Below are 27002 nucleotides of genomic sequence, written 5' to 3' on the forward strand. Positions count from 1 at the left end.
GAGATAATGAGAGTTCCACACAACTGAACAATATTCCAGTGTTGATCGAACGAGTGAGCAGTGGAGATATTTCAAGCAGTAAATATCTGAAAAGTGCTTAGATATTCTCATTATGAACCCCAAACAGCGTGATGCCTTTGCGACAATATAGCTGATATGCGCTGTTTAAACGTCAGTTGTTCATCGAGAAAAACTCCGAGATCTTTGACACAATTCGCTCGATCAATCGTGGATTCAGCTAGACAGTATTCGAATCGAATTGGCGTTTTTTTCCTCGCGAACGTAATGACCGTACATTTCTTGGGGTTTAGGGTCATTCGGTTGATCTCGCACCATTCCCCAAAGGTTACCAGTTGGCGTTGAAGGAAAGCTGCATCATCAGTATTCCGGATTCTATGGTATAACTAGAGGTCGTCCACTGAAAGACAACCGTGGTCCTTCTAAACAAAAGTTGGCGTCGTTGAAATACAGAAGAAAAATCAATGGACCAAGATGGCTGCCTTGCGGAATACCAGATGAAGCGAAGAACTCTTCGGATACACAATCGCCTATTTTGACTGCTAGACGACGATCACTAAGAAACTATAACATCCAACGGAGAATATTAGTACCAAAGCCAAGTCTATCCAACTTTGCCACTGCAATAGCGTGATTAATCTTGTCGGTTTAAAGGCCGTCCGACATGGCATCTGTCACATATATTGTGAACGACAGAAGATTCGTAGATGTTTAACGTTTCGGTATAAATCCATGCTGAGTCTCGGAGATTTGCAGTGGCTGGAGATGGGTTCCAACACAGCCATTTCAAACAGCTACCTTTTTATCACCTTTTTAACTACCTTTTTATCACCTTTTTTGTGAACTGGAAACATGAAAGAGGATTTCCAGAGTTCGGGAAATACTCCAGTTGTTAGCGACAATTGAAACAGATGACAAAGAGGTTCAATTAGACCAGCAGAGCATTTTTTTAGAATAATAGTTGGTATACCATCTAGGCCTGCCGAAGTAGAAGCCTTCGCCATATTGCCAATCGCCAGTTGTGCCATATTATTGTCGATATTGATAGAGTTCAAATACTGGTATGATTGAGGTACTTTGAGAGTCGCGCGTGAAAGCTGAGTCGGTGTCAGTTTCTCGTTGGAAAAAACACTCGCGAACTTTTCAGAGAATAGTTGGCAAATCTACTGTAAACTAGAGCTCATACGTCCTCCATAGCTCATCGTTGAAGGCAGCTCGGATTCCTTTCTTTGCTCGTTTACATGCTTCCAGAATGTTTTAGGTTCGGACTTCAACTTACGTTGCACGTTTCGCAAGTAATCGGCATGGCAACGCTTCGATGTCTTTTTATAGACTTGGTTAACATGAACGTAGTGTTGTCGCAGCACGTAGCCCCCAAACTTGGAGTACTTCTTCAGAGCGGCTCTTTAGTCGCTTCTAACCGTCTTAGCTCGGCAGTGTGCCACGCTGGGTACTTAGATTGAAGGCAACTTCTTTTGGGTACATAGCATAGCTCATAACATTGGAGAAGGTCTGTACTGCAACGTTGACATCATCATTGTCGAGAATTTCAGTCCAGTGGATATTCGACAGAAAGTCAATAATGCTATTATAGTCGGCTTTTCTAAAGTTATAGCTGACGGTGTCAGAAGCATTGCAGTCATGCTTCACTCGAATTGCTTCAAGCACTATATGCAGGGGAGGGTAGTGTCTAGCAATCTTTACGAGGGGGAACGGTGCTGCGGTAATTTTTGGAGCGTAGTCAGATTTGCTCGAAAAACATCACATTATTCGTTTGGCGCAGCAGATTTAGACTGTAGCTGTCAAGCAAACTGGTGATACCAGCATGAAAAGATGACAGTTCGGGATCAGCGAACATAAATCCGTCAGAAGCAGAGCGCCATTTTAATCCGGAGAAATTGAAATCACCAACAATCAGAATATCATCAACCGGGCTTACTTGAGCGGAAATTCGTTCCAGTGACTCAGTATGTGAATCAATGTCAAATCGTGAGTGCGGTCCGGCGGAAGATAAACAACGCAAAGAAAAAGTGCGTAGCCAGACAGGTTGATTCGCACCCACACCTGCTCGACACAGACCCCAAAGTATCCTCAATCGGTTGCGCTTTCAATCGACGATGGATAGCCATAAGTACCCCGCCGCCGGTAGCCTTGAGACTGTTGCGTGAGCTGCGATCAGTACGGAAAACATCGTAGTTGGCACCAAATGCTTGCACTGACAAAGTGCTATCGCTAAGCCACGTCTCTGTGAGGGCGATTATGTCGAAGCATTCATCCGAACTTGCTACCAAATAATCGTCGATTCCGGAATTCATACCGCCAGCATTCTGGTAATATATTTGTAGGTTTGAATGCCGCGATTGACTGGAAGCGAGGAGCTGATCAATTCTTGCATTAACAAAATCAGGTTCGTACTTGCCGTTGGTATCGATTTGGAAGCTGGCCGTAGTGTAATCTTCAGAGTCCTTTAGCGGAGTCCTAGTTCTGCTCTCCCTTGATATTTAAGTTGACATTCTTTTTCAGTTCAATTATCGAACATTTATTTAGTGTGTACCTCGAAATGGCACGCTTATCCTCAGTTATTTTCTTAATCAGATCAAGATTGAACGCGGTCTCTACACAACACTCTACGTATTGACGCAGTTTTTGTCCTTTGTTATTGTCAATATGCCTGTTCCTTATAGGGTCCACATAAGATTGACAATATTTCTAATGTTGTAGTGTGCACTGATAGTCAACTATGTAAAAACTCGTACCTTCGATAATAACAAAACACTCTTTTCAGGTGTTGTCTTCACCAGCGGTTTAATGGCCGTGGCAGCGTGTGGCTTGTTCGGCATTTACTGCGTACTGAGTATCCTACAGATGGCAATGATTTCATCACGTGACCAAATCTGCATGAAGTACACCGGTCTCATCACGCTCAAACTGATACTGGTGGTACTGGGAACGTTTCTGTCACTGGCGGCAGCTGGTCTGTTTGCCCTACAGACCGACGACGACCGGTCCGGTTACCACATCACCCGGGGGATTTCATTCTACCTGCAGATCGTGACGGTGGCCCTGTCATTGGCGCTGCTCGTACTTTCGCTGTACGATAAGATCCTGACAAATAAACCCGACGGGGACCCAACGATGATGACCACCACGAATGGGTCAACGACGTACAATAATCCCGGATTTCGGGACACGAATGGTAAGTTGCACGAAATTTTGGTTCCCAGTAATTTGATTTAATATTTTTCTGTAATTAGGTTCATCTCTTCGTACTGACGATTATTAATTTCATTTGGCACGTATTGATTCCTCAACCTATTCCAAAATTGGTTTTGATGATATAAGGCGGTCTTCTAAAAGATATAAAGTGTTTTATGATTTGAAGCTTTCGTTCGTACTAGAATGAGAAGGTTGTCTCAAAACTTACAAAAATGTCTCCACATATAAAAAAATGTTTCATAAAGAAAAAAGATTAGTCCGCCAGATTTTAAGCCTGTTTCCAATGAACCTGCCACTTCTGGTTTTCCGATCTGTATTTTTCACATATTTACTGGCGACCCGACGACCCTATACTGTCGGTTAGTGGCGTTCGATGCTACTCGGAGTAAAATATCTCCCAAAACCGTTGACGGACGCGTTATTCTTGCTTCGATGCAGTCCGACAGAATGCCGAGGTCTGTCCTGCGATTCCGGGTGGTGGATTGCGCCTGGTTCACTGGTACCCCCTGGTGGATCTTTCCTACTCCGACGAAGAGTTCCCCGACAGTGGAAGATCTCTTGAAACCGATGCTACTCAGGCAGATGCCGAGGTCGGTCCTGCGAATCTGGGTAGACTTCCAGTTCACAGGCGCCTCGACGACCATTTGCCGGTGCTATTTCCCGATCTACTCGAACAAGTCCCCGGCGGTGAACCTAGCCTACTCCGACGGAGAAATTTCTCTCGAAACCGTTATCTCGATGCTAGGATTCCGGGGGAGGATGACTTCCAGTTCTCAGGTGCCCCGACGAACTACTGTCGACGATACTTGCGCTCAGTATAGTCTCCGGCGGTGGATCTAGCCTACTCCGGTCGCGCCCGGTGGTCTACTTTATCTCTCTTCCTCAGACTGATTTGTCAAGTGCCATGGTCGGTCCGACGATTCCAGTTGGAGTGTAGCTTCCGGTTCATCGGTGCCTCGACGACCCGAGGCCGTGTACTGCTACGTTGCTGGTCGTTTCTCCTCTCGCCAACTTCGTTGCAACGCTGATATGATACGAACGACTGTTATGTTCACCGCGTCCCATTTTTCTTTGTCCACGCATATTTTTTGGACAATATTGGTCATGTTAACGTCCTCACCGACAATTTCTGCCGCTATATGCATAACTATCCCATGTGCTACGGGATTCCCTAAACACATGGGACAATTATGCGCAGAGTAGCAGTTTTGCTCGTGCTCGAATCGAGGGCATTCGAGCACCACGTGTTCAGGCGTTTCCTCTGCAGAACGGTGAATTCGTGTGGCCGTACCTGTTGAGATACTTTTTGAAACAGCCATGACCAGACAGAACTGCGTCATGTGGAAGTTCACCTCACCGTGCGCTCTGTTCATTCACACCGACAGGCATGGAATTAGTCGATGGTTCCATCTACCATTTACAGCGTTATCCCACTGGTGCTGCCACTTGATTAAGGTTCAACTGAGAAAATTTGGAAAAGCGACCATCTTGGAAAACGAAAAAAGCAGTTTTTTCTTACACCGTTGCAAAAATCTTCACTAAAATCAATCAATAGTACTCTATTAATGCTCCGAATACATTGATTCATTGTCATGAAGATTTTTCCAACGGTGTGCGAAAAAACTGCTGTTTTCGTTTTCCAAGATGGCCGCTTTTGAGGCGTTCTCAGTTAAACCTTAAGGTGTCAGCTCGGGCTCGTTTACGGATTCCTCTCGTGCCTCGATTCCTATAACACTCGCTATCTTCTTCGAGTAGAAGGTTTATGGGAATTGTTCCAGCTGACGAGATAGTTCGATACGCGCTAGACACCCGCATGAGCATCAACCCGAACGTGCTGTTCAGCCAAGATGTGTTTCTCTTCGCAGGTCCAGCGTATCTGAGCACCTATGTGGAGACACTCGCCAGTAGTCGCTTTTTACTGCTGCTGATTTGCCGAATTGTTGGGCATGATCCGAGACAGTGCCGAGATAACTTTTCCGGTCTCCCGCATGCGTTGTCGATGTGGCTATTGAAGCTTAGTCGGTCGTCTATAATCACTTCCAGTTCTCCAATTTCACGCGTTGAGTGGGTGTGTGTGTCAGCACGTTTGTGTGTATGTATATGCGCATGTGACGAAAAATTAGATGTGATGTAAATCCTCTAATATAATAAATATATAATAATAATGAAAAACAGTTGCTTTTCACCACCAAACAAAAGATACTAGTATTTAAACTTTGACTATCACTAGGGTTCCCGGTCACGTCGCCATGGAACATGTTGTCCAGTGGAAATGAGAGTTATCTTTGTTTTTAAAATGGTCCAATTGAAGGCACGGACCAAGAATTCTGGTACCGAGGATAGAGATTTCCGGAAGTAACCGCTTCATGGTCGCGTGAGCGTGGGAGTTTGTAGGTTCACGCTTGAGACCGCGTTTGAAAATTTATAAGTGCTGAGACGTTCGCCTTATCACCGGAACGATCGCGAAGAACTCAAGCGTTTGTATGTTAACGTTTTTGTCACGTGTACCATACCACGTGTGGCCATTCGAATATTCGTGTGCTCTGGAATGGTCGCGGTAATCTGATACTTAATTTTTAATGTATGGTTCAGATTCTAGAAGAAAGTGAGTTCTCCCATTTCACTAGAGTTCCGTGTCATGTCGCCATGGAACGTATTGCCCAGTGAATATGAGCGTCATTTTTATTGGTCGAACTGAAGACATGGGTTTAGGCTGCTAGTATCGAAGGTAGAGACTTCCAGAAGTTACCGATTCATGATCGCGCGAGCGGTGGGTTAATGCTTGAGACCGCGTTTGTAAATTTGTATGTGATAAAACTTAATTCGCTTAATTACCGGGATGTTTTATGTTGGCGAGATCGCGGGCGTATGTATACTTACCTTACCGTTCAGGCTAGAGCCTTGTTGTCTGTATGCAGATGCCGTCTCCACTCCACTCGGCCCATTGCTGTTTGTCGCCAGCATCGCAGTCTTCGAAGGGTCCGCAGGTCGTTCTCTATCTGGTCGATCCACGGTGCTCGCTGTGCGCCCCGTCTTCTTGTTCCTGTAGGGTCGCCCTCAAGAATCATCTTTGCCGGGTCGTCGTCTGACATTCTTACGACGTGTTCAGCCCGCTGGCGTAAGTGTAGGCAAATGATTGCAATTGATGTTCGCGTTTGTGACCGGGTTTGTGCTATCGCGAAGGCCACAAGCGTTTGTGCGTTTGAAATGGGAGAGATTGCGAGTCCATATGAGAGAATACGCAATTAATTATGTTAGTGTTAGTATGAATATATTTTGTATATAGTAAACAAATCATAACATTCCGTATAAAGAAAAAAAGATGCAAAGCGATAAATTACAAGTGTATAAATCGATCGATATCATTTTTTGGTAACCATCAGTAGTGAAGAGCAAACTAATAGAAGCACAACAAAAACAATTTCACCATGCTATGCTGACGTGCGTCGGTAAATTAGTTTGCCTCAATTTATGCAATCCGATCTTCCCGAATGAATAGAATCAAATGCATAAATTGAACACCGGATTTGGCCACTATCCTATCATATGCGCCAGTTCTGTATCCATTCCCTGGCGCAGCTGTCACAAATACTCAGTCGAACACATACACAGATAGACATACGACTAGCACATAACAATTGTACACCAATACTAGAAACTAACTAATAGGTTTCTACTTCTACATTTCGTTATTTAATTGGCCTATGCACGATGACGAAGTCGACCGATAAATCGACACACAATGACCCCCCTACTACCCCCAGCCGTTCCCACAAAACACTGACATTCAGCTGAATAAAACAATGTTCGCCCACACCACCCACAGAAAAAGTCAATCCACGATGACCCACCAATCGGCCACACCAGTGTGCACAGGCAGGGCCAGCGGAAGTATGGGTAGTGCTACCCATTCGAAAATAACCGAGTGGGTAATTACCCACTCGAAATTTTGAACCATTTCAAAAAAATTCGATGCGCAACGCATGTATCTCGCACTACACACATTTGAAAACATCGATGTACCACAATTCCACTTGCATAAACGAACGTGATTTAATGTGAATGTAATGTGAGCGTGTGCATTGCGAAAAGGAAAACAATCCTTACTAATGGACCCCTCACCCTATGCTTTCTACCCACTTGGGCGTAAAGTGTTTCGCCGCCCCTGTGCACAGGCTGTTGGCTGACCGTTAGTTTGGGCTGGTGCAGCGTATGAAAAACACAAAACTAAAAAAGGCCCATAAGCCTTCTCGGTCTCCTCGATGCACCACTATCGAAGCGTAATGCAATAACCATCTTAAAGCAGTTGTCTGTCAGATGTTCTTTATAACTGATGCACAAATATGTTTGATGATGTTTGCAATACCGTCAAAGGGTCGCCTAGGGAAGGGATTTTTGCACAAGATAATTGAATCAATTTTCAATATCTATACGACTTTCTCAGGAATCTGCTACAAGAATTTCTTGCGACATTTTTTTTTTCGCTCTAAAATGATAACTACCCTTTCATTGGATTTTTTTCTATTCAATATATACTCAACTATGGTAAACTAATGGTACATGGATTCTATAATTTATAAGTAATTGAGTCTCCGTTAGAGGCTTTCAAAAACACACCTGTTATATATTTACGTTATTTTAAGCCAATAAATTACAAGATTTCTTTCTAGAAAAAAAATTATTGGGATAGAATGCACAAAGCCACATTGCATAGGATAATTGACCTGGTAGGATTGCTACTGTGTTTAGAAGCAACTTCCAATGAACATAGACAAGTTTGTGCCTGTGTAGAAAATTTCGTGCGCGCGTTCAACCTCAAACATGCTTCGTCTCGATGTACAGGTTCGCCTCGAGCATCTAACCCAAGTGAACGATGTACAAACTCTAGTTCAAACATCCGTTTGCGTACACCGGGTGCGTGCACGGGAATAATTCGCACAGGGCATAAGGAGTCAACGCTAATAAAAATGAAAGTAAGAAAGAGAAAACTGGTTTCATAATCCTTATGTGTACGCACACCGTGTACGTACACGGGGTTCAGTTGTACAGGCGAGCATGTGCAAGTGTTTTGGTATGAAATAGCGTGTTTGAATTCGTACACGAATTGTGGGTTTAATATGAGCATAGAACCAGAGCGAACATTGTGTACGATGTTCATTTGGGAAAACTGGAAAAAAGTTTTCTGCTTAGTGATAGTGGGGTGCCATGCAAACAACATAATCTCGGGATGTAGTAGGTGGTAGCTCTACCGATTTTCCAATGACCGGTTTCAGAATGACAGAGACCTAGCGGTACACTCCGAGGCCATTTTCTCGTCGACAAGCGCTATTCAGTTGTAATACGTGTATCATTATTGTACCAGTATTACAATCAAACTTTCGATTCCTTGCCACCAATGCGCGTGCAAGGAACTGATATAATTTCACTAACATGGGTTTATTACATAAATTTGTTAGGTATCTCAGCTTTTTTCCTTATACATACATCGATTTAATTTTAGCAATGGGTGCTTAGGAAAAAGATGATAGAAGCATGGTTCATAATTCTATTTATTATACCTCGCCCTGTAGCTCACTAAGGGTGCTTACAGAGTAGCCGCGAGAAGCTGAGCAGGGGCTGGTACTGACAGTAGAATGCGAGGTGCGAGAAACCTGCTTGCAGCATATCAAATGGAACCTGTCAGAGTAACAGCAGGCAGTCGGGGCCGATCCGCTCAGCTTTCACTCTGACATCATCCCTTTGGTTTGCAGCAAGCAGATTTCTCGCATCTCGCATTCTAATGTCAGCATCAGCGCCAGCTCAGCTTCTCGCCGCCACCCTGTATGCGGCCTAAGTGTCGAGCAGAATCAGACGCACAATGGCTATACTAGCAAATACTAACGAAAGAATCTTCAAACTAAATCATTAACTTATTTAATGCATCGTTACAGTACTGTCGCTAGTATTTCGAAAATCAAACAAAGCTTATTTTTTAAATTTTAGTTCCAATGCTTTATCGATTTGACTTAAAATTCTGGTTCATATCTGCACATCATGTTTCTCGTCAAGTCTAATCCACATAAAATTTTCGTTAAGTAGTGGTAAACCGGTAGTTTTACCACTACTTAACTACTTTTTTTTAGTTCGTCGTGAAAAGAACCATTCAAGTTTTGTTTGGATTAGCTGATAATTCAACTTGTCGATACCACCGTTCGACAGCTCTCAATGCTTGCTATAATAAGTCAAAGATTGTTCCGATGCATACATACAGTAAGCAGTATTTGGTAAGCTCCTTGAGTTTCCTCAACAAGCCGTCAGTAAACAGGTTCCATAGCAAAGGTGACAGAACGCCACCCTGAGGACAACAGCAAATACTCAATTTCCTTATATCTGCCTGTCTTAGTGACGAGCAAAGATGCAATTACTAAGCATTGCGCGTTTATCCAACCAGATACATGACTTCATACTTCATGACATCGTGTCGCTTCCAGAATAGGTTGGAAGGACACATTATCAAAAGCACCCTCAATAGCTAGGAATACATCTAAGCTAGATTGCTTGAGCGAGAAAGCCTTTTTCAATGTTGTAAACAACATCGTGAAGCAGATCGTAGATTTTCCACACAGTCACAGATATGCATATTGCATTTTGTGCAGTGGACATTCAATTAAACTAACATTCCTGATGTGATGAACGATTATCCGTTCCAAAGCTTTTAGAAAAAAAAGAACCTGAGCTGGTAGACCTTTAACTCTTCGCTTCTTCATAGCTTGAGCGCCCCCTTTCGGGAATAAATCTAACAATTATTTCTCGCATAATCTTTCTCAAGACATGTTTGAGAATTTCCAATCGCTTTTGCTGCAACACGGGGGATTCCATCTTTTTCAGGCGTTTTTTTTATGGAGCAAAGCTGTTAACTGCCCACTTGACCGATTCAGTGGTAACCAATGTGCGTGGTAACGCCCACGAATTCGAATCACCAAAATAAGATCTGTGAGCATTTTTTTAATTCGTTTATTTGACACGGCTCAATGCGTTAGTTTAGAGGAGCCATAGGTCTTTTAGATGTTTACAATATGTAAAAAATAAAAATTACAATACATTTTATTTTCAACCTGTAAGATCTCGTGCGCGCAACTTGCTATTGCGAGCGGAGATCTTTTTTCGCGTCGGGAAGATGTTCCTTCTTTCGTCAACTTCAGGGTTATCCATGTCTCTCTCGTTATCGTTTACTTCCGTATCATCATCTTTATTACTGCCTTGATGCTCGCGATCAGATGTTCTTCCTGGCTTCTTACCCTTGCGGGTCACGAATGTGAACACTCCATCTTTAGTGGTAGCTTCTTCACTGGTGGTATTAGTTGTTAAGTTTGAAGTACTTGAAGGCACAAATCCCCGACTATGTACGGGGAACGTGCCATTTGAGCAAATATATTCTGATTCCTGATATAACTGCAGACACAAATTTGGCAACCGATTGTGGTTTAGGTAAAGATATTGGGGCTTGGGTGTTGGAATTTTTTTCTGCAACTGAGCTTGCCTTAGCAGTTTCTGGGCAGGGTTGTCCGTAGTGCGCCGTTTGTTCACAGAATTGGCACGTATTAGTTTGTCCTTGATATGTACAAAGAGTTCGCTGTGTAATGGTATCACCCCCCTCTGTTTTGTACTGCAGGGTAAGATAGGAGGGAATGGGTTGGTCTACCCGCATTCTCACCACAAAGACACCATTTGAAATACCTGTGTCCTCCGTAATAGATTCCACTGCTCCGAAATACGACATGAATCTTTTAATTGCTACTTTGCAAGTGGAGACAAATCGTGTAATTTAACTTCTATATTTCCATTATCCATGTATATAGGGATCTTGATTTCAGTGTTGTTACAAACAAGCACGTGTTTTAAGTTGTTCTGCTTGGGCGAATTTGTTGAAGGTTATCAGCACCGCGTGCCTGACGTGCTCAAGCTGTATGGAGGTGACTTCCGAAAACCGAAGCTGCATTTTCATCTTCAGCAGATGTTCCACATCACGAATGCTTGGTCTTATGCGAAAAGACCTGAAGTCAATGGCCACTGTGTTAGGCCGAATAATCACTTTTTGTCGATGAGACTCAGTCATCTTGATAGATTACGCAAGAATAAAAATAACGGTATCCTTTGTTCTTCAGACAATGCATACAAGTAACTGTTTTTTTCGTTCGCTTTGCACTGGCTCGGACAGAAGCAGGAGCACATTGAGTATCGTGACCGATGTGTTTGATGGTTGCAAATAGACTGATCTGTGAGCATTGTTTAGCTTCGGATCGATACAACTTGGAAAGTGTTTGTCGAAGAAACAATCTTTTTCGTCCGTCACAAAAACACCATTTTTGAAGAGTTCATCTGAAATGCTTTCGATTTTGAGAATTTTATTTAACCTGCTAGCCCTGTTCAGACTGGAGACATTAGTGCATAGGTTAGCAGTTCCACATGTCCCCGGCCATACGTATTGATCTAGCTACTTGTGAGTAGGAGCACACGTCCACCAACCAGCCATGACGAGATCCGAACCAATTAGAATAGATCATACCAGTCGAAGGCCACAGACCCACCACCATCCCGTACAGTTTCTGGACTATTTGGGCTGAAATTTAGATATATGTGATAGTGCTGGGTCTCATCCCCTCTTTTAAAACTCGCGCTGATACCTACGAAATTGCTGCTTACCGCGGCTCATCTTTTCCGGCATTTCGACATCGTCGGTCAATCGTCTCATAGAACCGAAATTTCTGTGATCGAACCCTCCATTTCCTGAACTCGTATGTGAGACACTTAAGGAGCTCTACTGGCGCGAATACTAACTATTTGAAGCGAAAAAGACATTATATATCGCTTTCTACACTAAATGCAAGATGTTGGCACTATTTTGGCTTTACCAAGCCGTAATGCGGATGGCGGCTTGAATGCTGCCGAATAGGGGTTGAGAACAGCTTGAAGCAACATCTGGCGTTGCTTCAAATGTATGAGATCCAAGACAGACTTGGATAGTCCAGCCAGCCCATTTTGCATACCTTATATAACTAGACTCACTGTTCTCCATTCACCCTTTCTTTTAGACTTATTTTATTTGCGTCCATATTATGATGGGTAATATGTGTGCTGACAGATTTCTTCTTATCTTCCTCGTTCTAGGCATCGCCGTAACCGACTTGAGCGGTCGACCATACTCCAGCATCAACGGCAGCGTTCAGTCGATGAACACGACCATGACGACCATGTCCAATGGGTCCACAATTGGTTCAGTATCGGTTACCAGGACACCACTACGGTCCAGTCTGAAGAAACCACGGCCACAAAATGCGGAAGCGCTAGGCATCCGCAACCCGGGCTATTCCGAGAACGGTACCGTCAAAAAGGTTCGCATTCAAACGCACAGTACAGAGGTTTGAAAACGCAAGCGAGAAAAAGGAGACCAAGTGCATTATTATACCTTTTCGTATTGAATGATCGTAATGTCCGTCCATATTGTATGAAGCGTAATTCTTAATTTTAATGCAAGGTTTATTTTGTTTTTTATACCAACAATATTTTATTTTTTTAATTTGTAAGAAATAATTGTGAAAATCTCGTAACTGATCTTACTTAAACTGAAAGTGAAAATCATTAGATCTGATTTAAGTGTTATTTAGTCGTAGTCAGTTGAAAACTCTTCTATTAGGATCGTCACTTAAAAAGTACTGATTGTAAATAGCAACCGGATTCGGAAGAAATTTTAAAAGACACGTTACTAAAAGAATGAGGACAGCAAACGAGTACTATGAACAAGACATTCGTTGTAGAATAATTAGCAAGATTTGCCAATATATTTATAGATGAACGACGTTGGAATGTGGAAAACAAAGTGCACTTCAAAGTTGCCTTAGCGCGCACATCGCAGTGGAATGAATCAATTGTATAAAATATGTCATATACAATTCAAAAAGGGTAGAAACAGATAGGCAACGCAATCAAGTGTTGATGATATTGGACCTAAGCGTTAGATGGATTCAAAATACCTGCAAACCAATTGCAGAAATTGTTTTTCGATTATTAAGGATTGTATAGATATTATAGTTTTGTATTCATTGCATTCATCGTTTTCGGTTTAGTCGAAGTCTTCCTTAAATCTTAGATTTTTTGTTTGATCAAAAACAGTAATTCATTCGATTGGATAATTTTTTATCACTGTTGAAGGCTTTTAGTCTTAACTCAACCGTCCTGAAACAATACGAACCATGTGTTGTCTTCTTATGTAATTTTGAGTAAAATATTCTGTGATTCATTTAAAATGAATTATTTTTTTATGCATACAGTAAGAGACAGGAACAATAAAGTATCATCACTAACAAATAAAATCGACTATTGTTTTCTTGAAAATGTTCGCATCAATAATGTTGAAACCACCGACCGATGCTACACATAAGTAGCTAAGTCTGCTAATCACCGGAATCGACAACATATACAAAAATGACACATTTATACAGGGATTGAAACATATTTCATATTTAGATGACATCGCAGGCCTATGCTGAAAAATATATATTTCTCTAATCTCGTTGCACACCGCAAACGCGTCAGGTAATTAAAATAACAGATTAATATAGGGCATAAGTTTAAGCATAGAACAAAAAGTATACATACGGCACTGACTGGGGAGACATTTCACATTCCACAGCGATTAAATTTAAAGGAACTCGTTACCTCCTACCTTTAATGCGGTCTTTGCGCATTCCATCTAGATCTGTTAGGTTGATGGAACATCCAGGAAAGATCTTGCAGACACAGAGGACACGGTTCGTCGTCTGGCACAAGTTGTCCGAGCTGTCGTAAAATCGCCTTATTAACCTGATCTCCAGAGAACAATTTATCGACGGTAATCATCTCTGCCGGTTGGTCTTGTACTTCAGCTTTCGGATGGACAAACACCACTCGCGGTAGCTTGTGTTCCTTTTCCGGGATAGGTGGTGGTAGTTCGTCTTCTTGCGTAGATTCTTCTTCGTTTGGTTTGTCGACAATGTTAATCGTGGTTATTTCCTGATCTTTGCTGATAACAATTTCATCTGTGTCAAATCGATCACAGCACATGATTTCGCCATCCGTGTGAAATTCAGTCGGGGTCATCATGTCGAACTCATACTCAACTATTGCATTTGGTATGCCAATGGGTGATGAAATAGGTTTTCCAGAGCCAGGATGGATTAAAACGTCGGTATTCGGTGCTGGTTTTGGAATTTCGACTGGTGCGCTGATTTTAGGGGATGAACTCATCTCTTGTAGTTCGAATTCTTCGTACTTTTCTACTTTTGTCGATTGTTGTAATTTGTTCAAGTCGTTTCTCAATGCTTCCAAGTCCTGACGTCCCCGTGATTTTTTTGTAATGCATTTTTGCAAACGTGAGGCCATGGTCCTAGAAGTTCAATATATACATAATAGGCTTTATTTTATATTTACAAGTACCTAATTCTGTTCCTCTTCGGTTGGACGTTAGCTTGCTCGATTGACGCTGCTGAGTTGGTTGGAGCTTGCAGATTGATTTCTTCCATCATGTCTGAATAAGCACGACACTGGGGCGCCCAGTGGGCTAGTACACCCACTGGCAGTTCAACGACTGGTGCAATTTCAAACGGAATAGGATCATCGCAGCGACGATAGAAAATTTGCTTCAACCGAGAGCCAAATTTCCGTGATTTGGTGTCTGTTTCGCCATTGCAGTCACGTTTTGGTTTTTTGCGAAACATATTAAATGTTCCAGGGAAACACGAACGAAATTTAAAGCACGAACTCATTGTTGGAAATAATTCACAATATTATAAATATTATTAACGATGAAACAGAATGCGCATTCAAAATTTTTCAAACCGTTCAGATTTTTTCTAAAACATTCGTATTTGAACAATTTGAATTTTTGATTTTGATGTTTTTATGTTGGTAGAACTTTTCCGTTGTGAAAAATTCTTATTTGAATTTTATGTTGGCAATCATGTTGGAAGATCATATTATAGCCTTTTCTACAGCTCATGTACGTACACGTCACATAACACAGATACTACATCACTAGCTGGTGGAAAATAATAAACAAAGACGGCAAAAGCAAATGGGATTGTTTTCAACCAAGAAACTGCATTAGTGTTCGTGAGACCGGACGACAAAAACTCAATTCTAGACGGAAATTTCCGAAGGGAAACCAATAATATACACTCAGAAGTAATCGCATTATTTTTACACGAAATATCACGTAGATGTATGATTCTTGTGTTTCACTTATGGCGATTTCGCTTGAACCTGAAACTGAGTCAGGTTCTAACCCCAACCGCTGTCAGTTCATACATTTTGACAGCAGTTGGGGTTAGGAACTGACTCAGTTTCGCCTCAAACGAAAACCACATTAAATATCATGTGCTTTAAAGTTTAGGATCTGCCCCTAGACTCGACTCTTGCAAATATATCTACCCACAGGCCCTTGCAAATACAGCGCAAATTCGTTAGTTGGGTGTTCGCTAGTTGGGCTGTTCGTTAGTTGGGTGTTCGCTAGTTGGGGCATGCCCCAACTAAAAGACACTCTTATGTCAAAACTGAAAGTCAAAAACTGATTGACGTTTGAACACAGACTAACAGACATAACACTATGAGGGAATTTCCTTAAAAAATATCGATCCGGCAATTTTCCCAGTACGCTAGCTCCACCTTTTATTCACAGTCCCAAATACACATATGCTGGTGGGTTACCCCTCAGGTTTGGGAACAATTTTTCGCTAGTGGTCTATCCCCCATATGCTTGTTCATATGTCAGTGGCGCCATAATTTCAAAAGCGGCCACAGTCCCAACTACAAATATATTTAAAATGACCGATAAAGTGGGCGAAGCATTATTTTCGAGTGTTATGTCTGTTAGTCTGTGGTTTGAATGTCATTGATTTCAAGGGGTTCTTTGGTTGATTTCTGTGGCGATCCAGAAAAAAATCATACTTTTAAATTCAATGGAATTTTATTTTTTGAATTCATATTTCGGAATGATTTTAGTGAAATAAATGCGTTAAATATTTCGCTTCGTCCATTCAGCATCAATTAGTTTGTGTCGCAGAGACGTTAGTTTAGTAACTTTTGAAGGTCATCTCTGATGTATTCAATCACATTATCCAATCTTTTTTGCTAGAGTCAACGTAGTATGTTTGTGCTTTATCGGCTTTTTCCCGACGGTGTATCCATTTCCTGTTTTATGTGAAGGAATTTATCAAAAAATAATTGATGGCAAAAAGAACACTAATGACATACTTTGTCACAAAAAAATTACTTTAAACTGGAATGAAACAGCCAACTTTTGTGAATTGTGAAATATTTTTGCTTGTTTTTTATGAAAGAAAACAAAAAATCAGCGTTTCCCTTGGGTAATTTTTGTCAGCTGTCAGTTGCCCCAATTAACGGATACGATTCGCTAGTTGGGGCGCAGTCGTGACCCAACTAACGAATTTGCGCTGTATATCTACCCACCGGCAGGCGGATCATTATTTATTCTTAGGCGATCGCCTGAGTAGATTTCGCTTGTGTTTCCTAAGAGGCAAACCCAACTTAGTCGGTTAATTAATCGGTCGACCTCATAGAAAATTATACAATTATTGATAAATTTCCCATTCGACCTACGAAATTGGATGCTTCAAGGTCGACCGATCAATCAGTCGAATGAGTTGGGTTCCGTCGGTGAATTTAAATAGAGAGTAAAGAGAGGGAAAGGAAAGCAAAGTAGAGAATGAGGAAATATAGATCGGTCAAACAGTGAGGATAGAATTTTGTAGTCAGATTCCCCCCGCAATAGTTGGCTCGGTTTGAAAGGAGTATGGTCTATTAACAATTTCGGATTCTTTTACGAGAATTCGCCCCGAGATTTAGACTCCTGTCGAGCAAATACAACGTAACAAGCAATCCTCTTAGGAGGTGGCCCATAAATGGTTTGTTTGAGTTCTCTGGGATCAATTTCGCAGAGCAGAACCGCTAGTGCTTCTTGCACGCGCTACAACAGTTCACGTCGAAGAACCATTCCCTATTGAACAGTTGAAAATGAACTAGTGTACATGAACCATTCTACCATTCAGGTAATGTTCTGCGTGTATGTGTATCTAACGAATTGTTTCAAAACATTCGAATCTGAAAGAGGAGCCAAACAGATGCAATTTCTAAACGAGAGTTCTCAGAGATCCTTTGCTTTCTAAACTGTTATATCTTTATACGCCGAACGGTTTCACGATGGTGGCGAGAGTGATTTCAGAAATAGAGTGAGGTAAATATTTATATATTGCTTGTGATTGTTTTTAACCCGTAATGGGAAAGTACCAAGAACGGTTTGTGGGACATTCGTTCGTTTAAAGATCGGTCCTAGGAAGCTGATGAACGGTTTTAGTCGATGTTCAATTCATTCACTATGAAGAGCATGAAAAGAACTAATGTTCTTTTAAAAAGAACTTACGTTCGCTCATTCTTTTCGAAGAACCAATTCGTAGGAATTGTTCGCGAACGAAAGGCTAATCTCTATTCACAAGCCCAGTCCTCGTAACCTTGCATCGTAAGTGTATCAGATTCGTGAACCATTTTCGTTATTTTTTCTACATCCTGTAGCTTAAATATTGTCATGATGCCTCGATGTAACTTCCGATATCGCTCAAACGATTTTCAACATTCGGCGTATTTATTCCTGGGGATGATCATGGCGGATAAGCACCCTTATTCTTGTTTACGACGAATGCGAGATTCGTTTGAAAGTGGTTTGTATTCTCGTTGACGACAGCAAAATTAAATGGGCATAATATTCGTTTAAATCGCTTTCGAACGAGTCACGCATTCGTCGTAAACAAGAATTAAAGTGAAGATCTGATCATGTGAATTTCCCATCGATGGCCTCGCTCTACACCAACTCGTGATAGTGTTTTGCTCTTCTAGAAGTTAAAATTATTTGGTGATCTTTGTTTCTACAGCCGATCTTCGTCTGCAGTGATTTTGTATCATCGTAAGTTTCCGGGACCAGTTTGGCGAAGTAAATGTTGTCGCATCCAAATCAGCCACGTAAACACTAGCGCCGCCACACCAACCTATCCCAACTATCCGTCAAATCCATTCCGGAACCGGTTCAAAATCCTGAATGAATTCGGTATGGAATCCTGCTCAAAGAAAACAACCGATTCCGACTCTATCGGTTGATGCATTTGAGCTGGAAGTCCGAACCGGACTAGTTTGACTGGGTAGGCCACAAAAAACATGACGACAGTAGTGCACCTGGTTTGGATATCCCAACTACTTTCGAAACCGTTAGAGATTTTACACAAATTGAATGCTGAAGATGGACTCTGTTCTCTGTGCTAACATGCTGAACTCGCCGTTTGCTCCATAAGACAATCTGTGATCATATTCAGAACATACTCAGTAGCAGGAGTTTATGTTGTTAACATAACATGGTTACTATGAATCAGTACACTCTGCGTTACATAGTTGTACTCTCCGAGCCCATGCTCGACTGGGATGACATTTGCTGCACTCTTTGTTGACTTGGATGATGAACTGTTAACATATTTTCTAAAGAACTGCAGGTCAGCCAAGTAAACAAAGAGCGCACTAAATGTCGTTCCGATTAAGCTGGGACTCGGAAAATACCGCTATGTAACACAGCGTATTTTGCTTGATACAGCAACGACATCAACCGAAATTAAATAAACAAGGAAGCGTTGGTGGTAAACTTATTTTTTCGGCTGCACCGAATGTACTGGTAACTTGTGGTAAATTATTCGGACATCATGAATCTTCATAAACGCACCGAAGGGACCACCGCTGAAACTGGCGGAAAGCACAATTTACCGGATAGTTCAACAGCAGGCGTACCCTGAAGAAATGTGGTTGATCTGTAATAATAGCTCAAATGCCAGTCCGTGGAAACGTACCTTGCCAAAAACCAGTCCGTTGGGTTGACGAGGCAACAAAAAATCCAATCCTGCTTCCAAGACGGAATCTCGTGACCGATCTGGTGCTCGCTGACTGGGGGGGGGGGAGCTTCCCGCCTGCCCGTATGGCAGCATTTCAAAGACCTTTCTCGTGCACCGGGGTTGACTGTTCCGGTCCAATGTCGGCAACAGTTGGTAGAAGGACCGAGAAAAGATGGGGAGTCCTACTCACCTGCATGACAATCCGAGATGTGCACATTGAAGTTGCGCATTCGTTAACGACGGATTCGTGTATTCTGGCACTGCGCAATTTCATTGCGAGGAGAGGGGCCCCACTGAAAATTATAAGTGAACGAGGAACCAACTTCATTGGAGCATCGCTAGAATTGCGCTAAGCCATGCAGCAAATCGACGAGAAGAAACTTATAGTTGAGTTCATCAGCCCTAACACGGAGTGGACGTTCAACACACCGGCCGCTCCACATTTTGGTGGCTGCTGGAAGCGGTTAATCCAGTCGATTAAAAAGATCATGAACGACTTCGTCCCACGCCTGTCATCCGACGAGATTCTGCGATCCATGCTATTGAAGATCGAGATGACCCTGAACTCAAGATCGCTCACTGATATACCGCTAGAAAACGACTCGGAACTTCCGTTAACGCCGAACCATTTCCTATTAGGATCAGCAGACGGGACTAAGCCCCCGATTATCTTCGATAATGAGCCGAAAGCGCACAAGAGGTCATGGACGATGGCCCAGCTGTACGCCGACAGGTTTTGGAAACGATGAGTGGCCGAGAATCTACCCACGTTGACACGCCAGGTGAAATGGTTTCAACCGGGACAGGTTCGTCAAGTCACCGTGCAGACTGAGACTGGGCTTCTGGAGAGACCAGCTACTAAGATCGCGGTGCTGGATGTCGGTGCTAACGGTGGTAAGCCACATGGACAGTGGCGTACCGGAGAGAGTGTCACACAGAAAAAAATGTTGGTAAAAATAAGAGTTTTTCACTCTTAGCAAAAAACAACCAACCAACTCTTAGTTTAAAAATAAAACTTTTGTTTTGAGTACTATTCTTCATTTGCTTAAAAGGAAAACTTTTACTTTGATTATTATTCTTGATTAATTTAAAAGTTTTACTTTCAACCTAATAGTTGGCGTTGGTTGTTTTTTGCTAAGAGCGGAACACTCTTACACTCAAAAAAAAGTAAACGTAATGCCTATTGATTTTACACATAGATTTTTGCAATTAACGGAGGCATATAGACACTATTTGCTGGCACATAAACCTAATGTGTGTATTTACAAGAAATATTAATCTTACATTCACATTTCATAACTATTAGCCACATAAAACCCCATTCTATAACAATATGCACATATAACTTATGTGTGTGCATACATAGTTTATACAGTTGACACATAGAAGGTATGTGTGCGCGTGATAACAATAGCATTTCTTCTTCATATGAATTTTAAGCGGTTTGAAGCAAATAGAATTAACGTTTGGATTTTTTTCAGTGTAGGGCAGTGACTGACTTATCTTTACACACGCAACATTTATTTAACACAGAAGGTAAAATAATCTAGTGAAAATCCACATATAAAACCTAACCTAAAGCATGCATTTACAGTAAAATCACATTTAATAGTAGAGATAGTTGCGTCTACTACGGGCAAATAAGTATCACAAGGAAACTAAACGTGAGTAGTATAAGCATTTTTTTGTCAAGACACACCTATTCCATACACATAAATCCCATGAAACCATGAAGGTAATTCATTATTGTAAATTTATACCTAGGGGCAGACTTGTGATGCATTTTTACAAATCAGCAATTCACAAATTAAATGCATTTATTTCCATGAACATAGAAATTCATAATGTATTTTGCGTTGTGTGCAATGTCTTTTGAGTTGCGTGTAAGACGTCAAAACCCTACACGCAGCGAAATTTCAAATGCTTAAACCAACAATATTCATTTTTGATTCAAAATTTCACTCTATTATTGATTCAAAACTCATTTATTGTTAAGTATACATTGTTTTATTGTTGAACTAACAATATTATTTTTGCTTCAACCAATTTTTGTTTTATCTTGGTCTTGCATAGTAGCAAATCAGCGTGTATTGTGTATTTTTGTGTGTATTCTATGCACCAGTAGGTATTTTTCTTCATACATGTAAGTAAGAAACCCAAAGCAAAACGGCGGTATCATAACTATTTCACATAACACAGACTTCCCAACCCAGTTGCAACATACAGGACAGTTCCGGGCTAGTGCTACAATCATATACTCACGTAAAGGATAAAGAATCTGGGTAAATGCCAATATTAACATAATTTAAAAATATTGAGTATTATTATCTTTCTAACTTTCAGAACAAATCGGAAATGATAAAACTTGTCTGACAAATGAACCTGTAAGATATTGGAACAATTTATTATAAATAAAAATTCAATAAAAAAATATTTTGTTTTATTTTTATTGAAAATAAATAAACATTTAAATAAGAATTGTTTACCACATTATTTGTTGCTTCAAAATCAGAATATTGTTGAACTAATCGTGCTTACATCATTCGATCAATAATACAATGTCAATTGTTTCAACAATTTTATTATTGAGTTTGAACCAGAATATTGTTATATCTACAATACATTTTTCTGCGTGTACGAAAAAACTAGCCCTGCATTCCACAAAACGTCGTGTGGATCAGCGTAGGACGTTTTTAGAACAAACTTTTATGCGAGGGACTGCAAAGTTGATGCTGAAATGGAAATTAAATGCATTTTTTCCAATTTGATGCAAATTTTTTATACATTCCATTATTCTCATTATTATTCTCAAAAAGAATTTAAAACCGCCATCTACGTTTTCGTTACAAATATACGAGAGTTACAAAACCGGAAATTATCTCTTCCAGTACTGGTAACTGGTGCTAAATTATTCGCTCATTTTTTCATCAGAAGATTTCATGAAATTACAGGTCTTATCGTTGTTTGTTGATAAGCGACCATTCATAAAGTACGTAACGCAAAAATTGCTCAAAATTGACTCTCCCCTCCCCCCAAACTGTTACAAATTTCTCTATTGCCCCTCCCCTATTATGTAACAAATTCCTGATTTTTTTTGTTCAGTTAAAGCTTACTCCCCCTCCTCCATATGTCACGACATGTCACACATTGTCTTATCCCCTTCATCCTGAAAGCGCAACCAAATACAAATATGTTAATACGGCATGCTCTGACGATTTTTCGAGGACACCTTTTATAACCCAGGTACACCAATAAAGGTACACTGTCAGAGTGACAGCATACTTTGATGAAATAATGCCAAACTAGCAACACAGGCATTGCTTTGTTGTTCTTGTTGAAAATTTATGACATTTCAATTCGATTGTTTTTGATTTCATCTATAGATCTTCAGTTCAAGTATCCCTAATGGGAACTATTCATACGAAGGCTGTACGTCCTACGGAACAGATTTTCACCGACAGAGTACCTGCATAGATATACGACATTACGTTGTAGTACCGTCGTAGTGCAATTTTGTGAGCTTTTCCACGCGAATGACGAATTGATCGACGGTTGTTTTATTAAACTTTGAACTTTTACACTTTCGGACAAGGATGTAGATCGGTCCAGGACACTACGCTAGAAATCTATCGAACTATCCAAACAATCGGATGAGTTTGATGCAGCTCTCAAGTTATACAATGTTAGCCATGCGTCTGAATACTCGGAAGACCTAAGAATGGAATACACCAACAGTTCAGTGGTTTATTTTGATCGGAAACAGTAGGTTTGTTCCAGTACACGGAAGTCACTCCGGAGTAAACAGGAGCAAAAAATCTTTGCTCCTTTTTACTCCGGTTTGCTACCAGAAGAAGAAAAAAGAGAAGAAGAGAATACAGGAACGATTTTCTCCGGAGTACTTCCAGTTTCTCCTGGTACTGGAACAGACCTAGTATCACCAGTGTCTTAACATCATACAACTAGTGAAGGCCAACAACTATCCTAGAAATAAGTTCGATAGCGTATTGTAGCGGAAACAAAAAACTGCACAAATCAGATTTACAATTTGCCAATGTTTCGATTGGCGGCACTGATTTTATTTCTAAAAAATTTCGATGTGGGTTCTCGAACGTAGCCTGTGTTGGATGGCTGCAGGTAATCTGCTAAAATCTTGCAGCAGCATGAAAATATTCTGGACCGTTACCGGCACCCGTTGGAAGTAAAAACGAACGATCTACCCTTTCATGTCCTAGTCGATGACGGATATTGCAAAATTTGTGCGAATGCAAATGCAAACTGAGATGCAATTCAACCGATACACAAATGTGCGTCAGCTTCAAAGAATAGGATACGATCTTCTGTTTCACTTTTTAATCCGAAAACCGGAGAAGCAAATGAGCTGTTGTCTAGTATTATGCTGCTCTGCCAGACGTTGATGCTACATCAGCATTATGAGCCAATCCGACAGCTGGTTGCCTTGCCGAAGCCGAGGAGGTCAAGTTTGTGTACAACGTGAGACCTATACCTATAACTCAAGAGGTTTCCATTTTCCAAATAGGGTGGTAAAAAAGCAAACATTACTATCATTACGCATTAGAAGTGAAAACGCACAACCGCTAAGCGAAAATTCAGATGTGAAAAAATGGCTGAATTCTACAAGAAGATATATAATTGAAATTAAACGAAAATGGAGAAAATTTTGACAAGCATTGAACAGGAAAAATCGTTGGCTCATAATGCTGATCTTCATAAGAAGAAACTAATAATTAATCGTATACCTATATTTATTTATTTTTCAAAATATGTTTAGACGTAATGCCAATACTACTATTATCATTTATGTATTCATTGCGACCAGGCCCGTGCGAAGAAAATTCTCAAGGGGAGGGTTTTGATTTTTTTACGTTTCTTATAAAAGAATGACAAAGAAACCATCAAGCTTTGGAGATTTTTTTCGAAACCTAGAGGGCCGAGCCCTGTGTCCAATCGACTTAGCTCAACAAATTTAGTAAATGTTTGTTATCGGGAAGGAATCTTGAACAGACACCGCGGTCTGCTAACTCGTGATAGTGTCCGCGATTGATCTGTAGTAGTTAAGTTAAGCCTAACGACTAAACCTAAATCTCTTGTATCTTGCAATCCTCATTCTTCCGGGGCAACTATTAGGTACTATTTTAATAACGAGTGTGCTGTAGCTCATTTTATTTTGTGTTAATCGTTTGTGTTTTTTTTTTCATTGCTACTTTTTGTTGCTTGCTGTCCAACCTTCGCGGTATATCGGTCCTGCTTAGGTCTGCGGCAAATATCGTCATTTGTGGAGACTCAAACCAATCTGGACTTGTCGACCATAATGATTTCTTAGCAATTGTCTTCGTAGGGTAGGGTTCTTGGCGCTACTCGTTCTTATGTATTTGCTAACTGGTGCTGAAAGTTCCTCACTTCCTCGACGGCGGTACTGCTTCCGACACCTATGCCCATTTCCACGAGTTATTCAGCTATCAGTCACTCCAACGGAGAAATCATTAGCGGTGAAATTTTTCCAGACTACGATATCCCTACTTTCTCCGACTTTGAATTTTTCTTGCTTAGCGCTGACCGACTTTGCTGTGTAACTATTGTGCTCACAACTGTTGTAATATAAAAACTTGTCGAAATGTGAACCGATCCAGAGAAGCCGACCAACTTGACTTACATCCCTTTTCAGCCACCCTGGCTTCTTCCTTGGCTACTTCAATGACTTGTTTCTAGAGTGACCGAACTCAAGTGATGTTTTATGTATAACAACGACTCGCAGTATATTTTTTTCCTAAACAGGAAGTTAATATTTTTTAAAACGTGAGTCAAAACCCTTATGGGAGGAGTTTGAACCCCTACATCCCTTTTTTTTGCGCACGGGTATTGTGACTACAAGAAAATTAATTTAGTACAGAACATTATGAAATACATCTATTGCACTGTAGCTATGCTTCTGGTACAATGTGACTCGCACTTTAAATCACTCACTCCAAATCAAGTCGCCATCTTATCCTTGTTTTCGTTTCAATTTATACTACCAAACGAAGGATAAAGACATGTTGCTTTTGTTCAGAAACATTGGATCGTGCACGTAGATCCCACCTCGTTACTTTCATTGCTCGACAGAGTTTGACCGGCCTCCTGGCCGCTCATTCGTTCGCCAGACAGGTGCAATAAGTTGTTCTCTACTCTCAGCAATACTGAATACTGGCACATCGCTTCCACTCTAACAACCTGCAGTCCACTCTGAATCTTTATTTTGCTGCTATCAGCTATAAGCGTCTTATCCGCATCTGCATAAGTGTCATTGTTATACTTATTTTCCAGCTCGAATCCTGATTTCCGGCGAAAAATCTTTAGTCATTCCAATGATTGTTGATATGCGATTGTGCAAACAGGAGGATGAATTGCACTGAACTGTAAACATCTCGAACGTCCTAAAACTTTCGCGTACGATTAGACTGTTTCAAAAGTACATCACGACATCGTGGTGTTCACGCAACTTACATAGTTTACTCTCCGGATGCCAAGGTTAAACGGCTGCCCTCGACGCATCATCGGTTGTTGGTGTACTTCCGGCTGCATAATTGCCACGCTGCAACAAGAGCAGATCTCTGCGGGTATGTTTCATATACCAGAAATAGCACTATATACCATCTTATACTTTCCCGGCTCAAAAAAATATTAAAGGAATTTTGATTCTGATTGACGAAGTTCTTACCTATCTTGTATCAGACATATACACCACTCAATCCTTAATTCTTTAGTTGGTTTATAAATATAAATGATTTACTTTATTGCCGTTAACCGTTAGTCGATGCCGGACCGGTAAGTTGTTTTAGATCCTAGGTTTTGGGCACATGCCTAGAGCCACTAGTAAAAATATAGAAAAACCGATAAATTTTCAATCTTTATTTTGACTTAAGGTTTCGAGTGGGGAGGAAAAACAGCATACTTTGATCGCATAGCGTTGCCAGTTTATTTTTTTTTTCAGAATCTACAACCTGTCAAATCAAATCAGAGGAATTGGGTAGGGTAATTGGATTATTCGGTGAGCCATAAACTGACGACCCATTTGTATGGGACCTTGGCGTATTTAATTTGTATTTGGCGCAACGTAATCAATGAATGGACCCAAAGGTGCTTTAAAAATTAATAATAAAATTAAGTTTTTCTTTGAAGGTACGACGTACTTGCAAGTTAAGAAAACACACTGCTTCACTGTAATAGATCATGAGCTGAATCGTTGCATTGTCAAGTTAAGTTTCGCTTCAAGATGCAATAGAGTTAGTTTTATTCAACTCAAAACTTCACAAACTTTGACTTTATATTATGAAATTGAGTAACCAGAACGCAAGTTTTCACGGAAACGAAAAACTACCTAAAATTGAGTTCCTTTGACTCAATCTCGTGGTATCGTGGGGGAACTTAAAATTAGGTAAACCGTGTTGAAGGTAGTTTCCATTTAACCACGGCAAAAATTACAACTCATTGATAGGTTTTTTATACTCAAATTTAAGTTGAATTTACCTAATTTTGAGTTCACCCCAAACAACTCAAAAGTACCTTCCTCCACGGAAGACCTCGACTGAGTCGAATCTCTCGTTTTGTTTTTGACAACACTAATAAGTGCGAAAGCGACGCACAACTCAAAAGTAAGTTAAAAGAACTTATCTGCAGGTTGTTTTATTTAACCGTGTTGAATAGTTTTGAAGGAGCGTGTTGAGTTTTGAGTAGTCTTATGGCGATTTCGCTTGAACCTAGGATAGGATCCGCCAGCTGGCTTCTTCTTATATTTTACTAATCCCTGTTGAAAAC

The 27002-nt window shown here is 40.9% G+C and overlaps 2 protein-coding genes and 1 long non-coding RNA gene across 5 annotated transcripts in view; 1 reads left to right on the plus strand and 2 right to left on the minus strand.

Annotated features, from left to right (window-relative positions):
- The window catches only part of LOC131688804 (uncharacterized), a 32295-nt gene extending 18712 nt beyond the window's left edge, over nt 1–13583 (plus strand). Inside the window, exons 4-5 of the mRNA XM_058973334.1 lie at nt 2804–3214; nt 12382–13583. Coding sequence (XP_058829317.1) covers nt 2804–3214; nt 12382–12638 — 668 coding nt within the window. The 3' untranslated portion in view covers nt 12639–13583. The remainder of the gene's footprint in view (nt 1–2803; nt 3215–12381) is intronic.
- Nucleotides 13584–13747: 164 nt separating this feature from the next.
- On the minus strand, nt 13748–14856 carry LOC131693644 (uncharacterized). The gene is made up of 2 exons (XM_058981638.1): nt 14686–14856; nt 13748–14635 (listed from the first exon to the last, which is right to left on the minus strand). The coding sequence occupies exons 1-2, from the start codon at nt 14772–14774 to the stop codon at nt 13939–13941; spliced, it is 786 nt and encodes a 261-aa protein (XP_058837621.1). The 5' UTR covers nt 14775–14856; the 3' UTR covers nt 13748–13938.
- Nucleotides 14857–23939: 9083 nt separating this feature from the next.
- LOC131694072 (uncharacterized) lies at nt 23940–26704 on the minus strand. Of its 3 annotated transcripts, none has more exons than XR_009306397.1 (3): nt 26378–26704; nt 25692–26057; nt 23940–25627 (listed from the first exon to the last, which is right to left on the minus strand). It is a non-coding gene; the product is annotated as an uncharacterized LOC131694072 (long non-coding RNA). The 3 variants fall into 3 exon arrangements; XR_009306396.1 differs by lacking the exon at nt 26378–26704 and having other exon boundaries at nt 25692–25798; nt 25906–26133; XR_009306395.1 differs by lacking the exon at nt 26378–26704 and having other exon boundaries at nt 25692–26133.
- Nucleotides 26705–27002: the final 298 nt, after the last annotated feature.

Source organism: Topomyia yanbarensis, chromosome 3, assembly GCF_030247195.1.
Source record: "Topomyia yanbarensis strain Yona2022 chromosome 3, ASM3024719v1, whole genome shotgun sequence".
Lineage (NCBI taxonomy): Eukaryota > Metazoa > Arthropoda > Insecta > Diptera > Culicidae > Topomyia > Topomyia yanbarensis.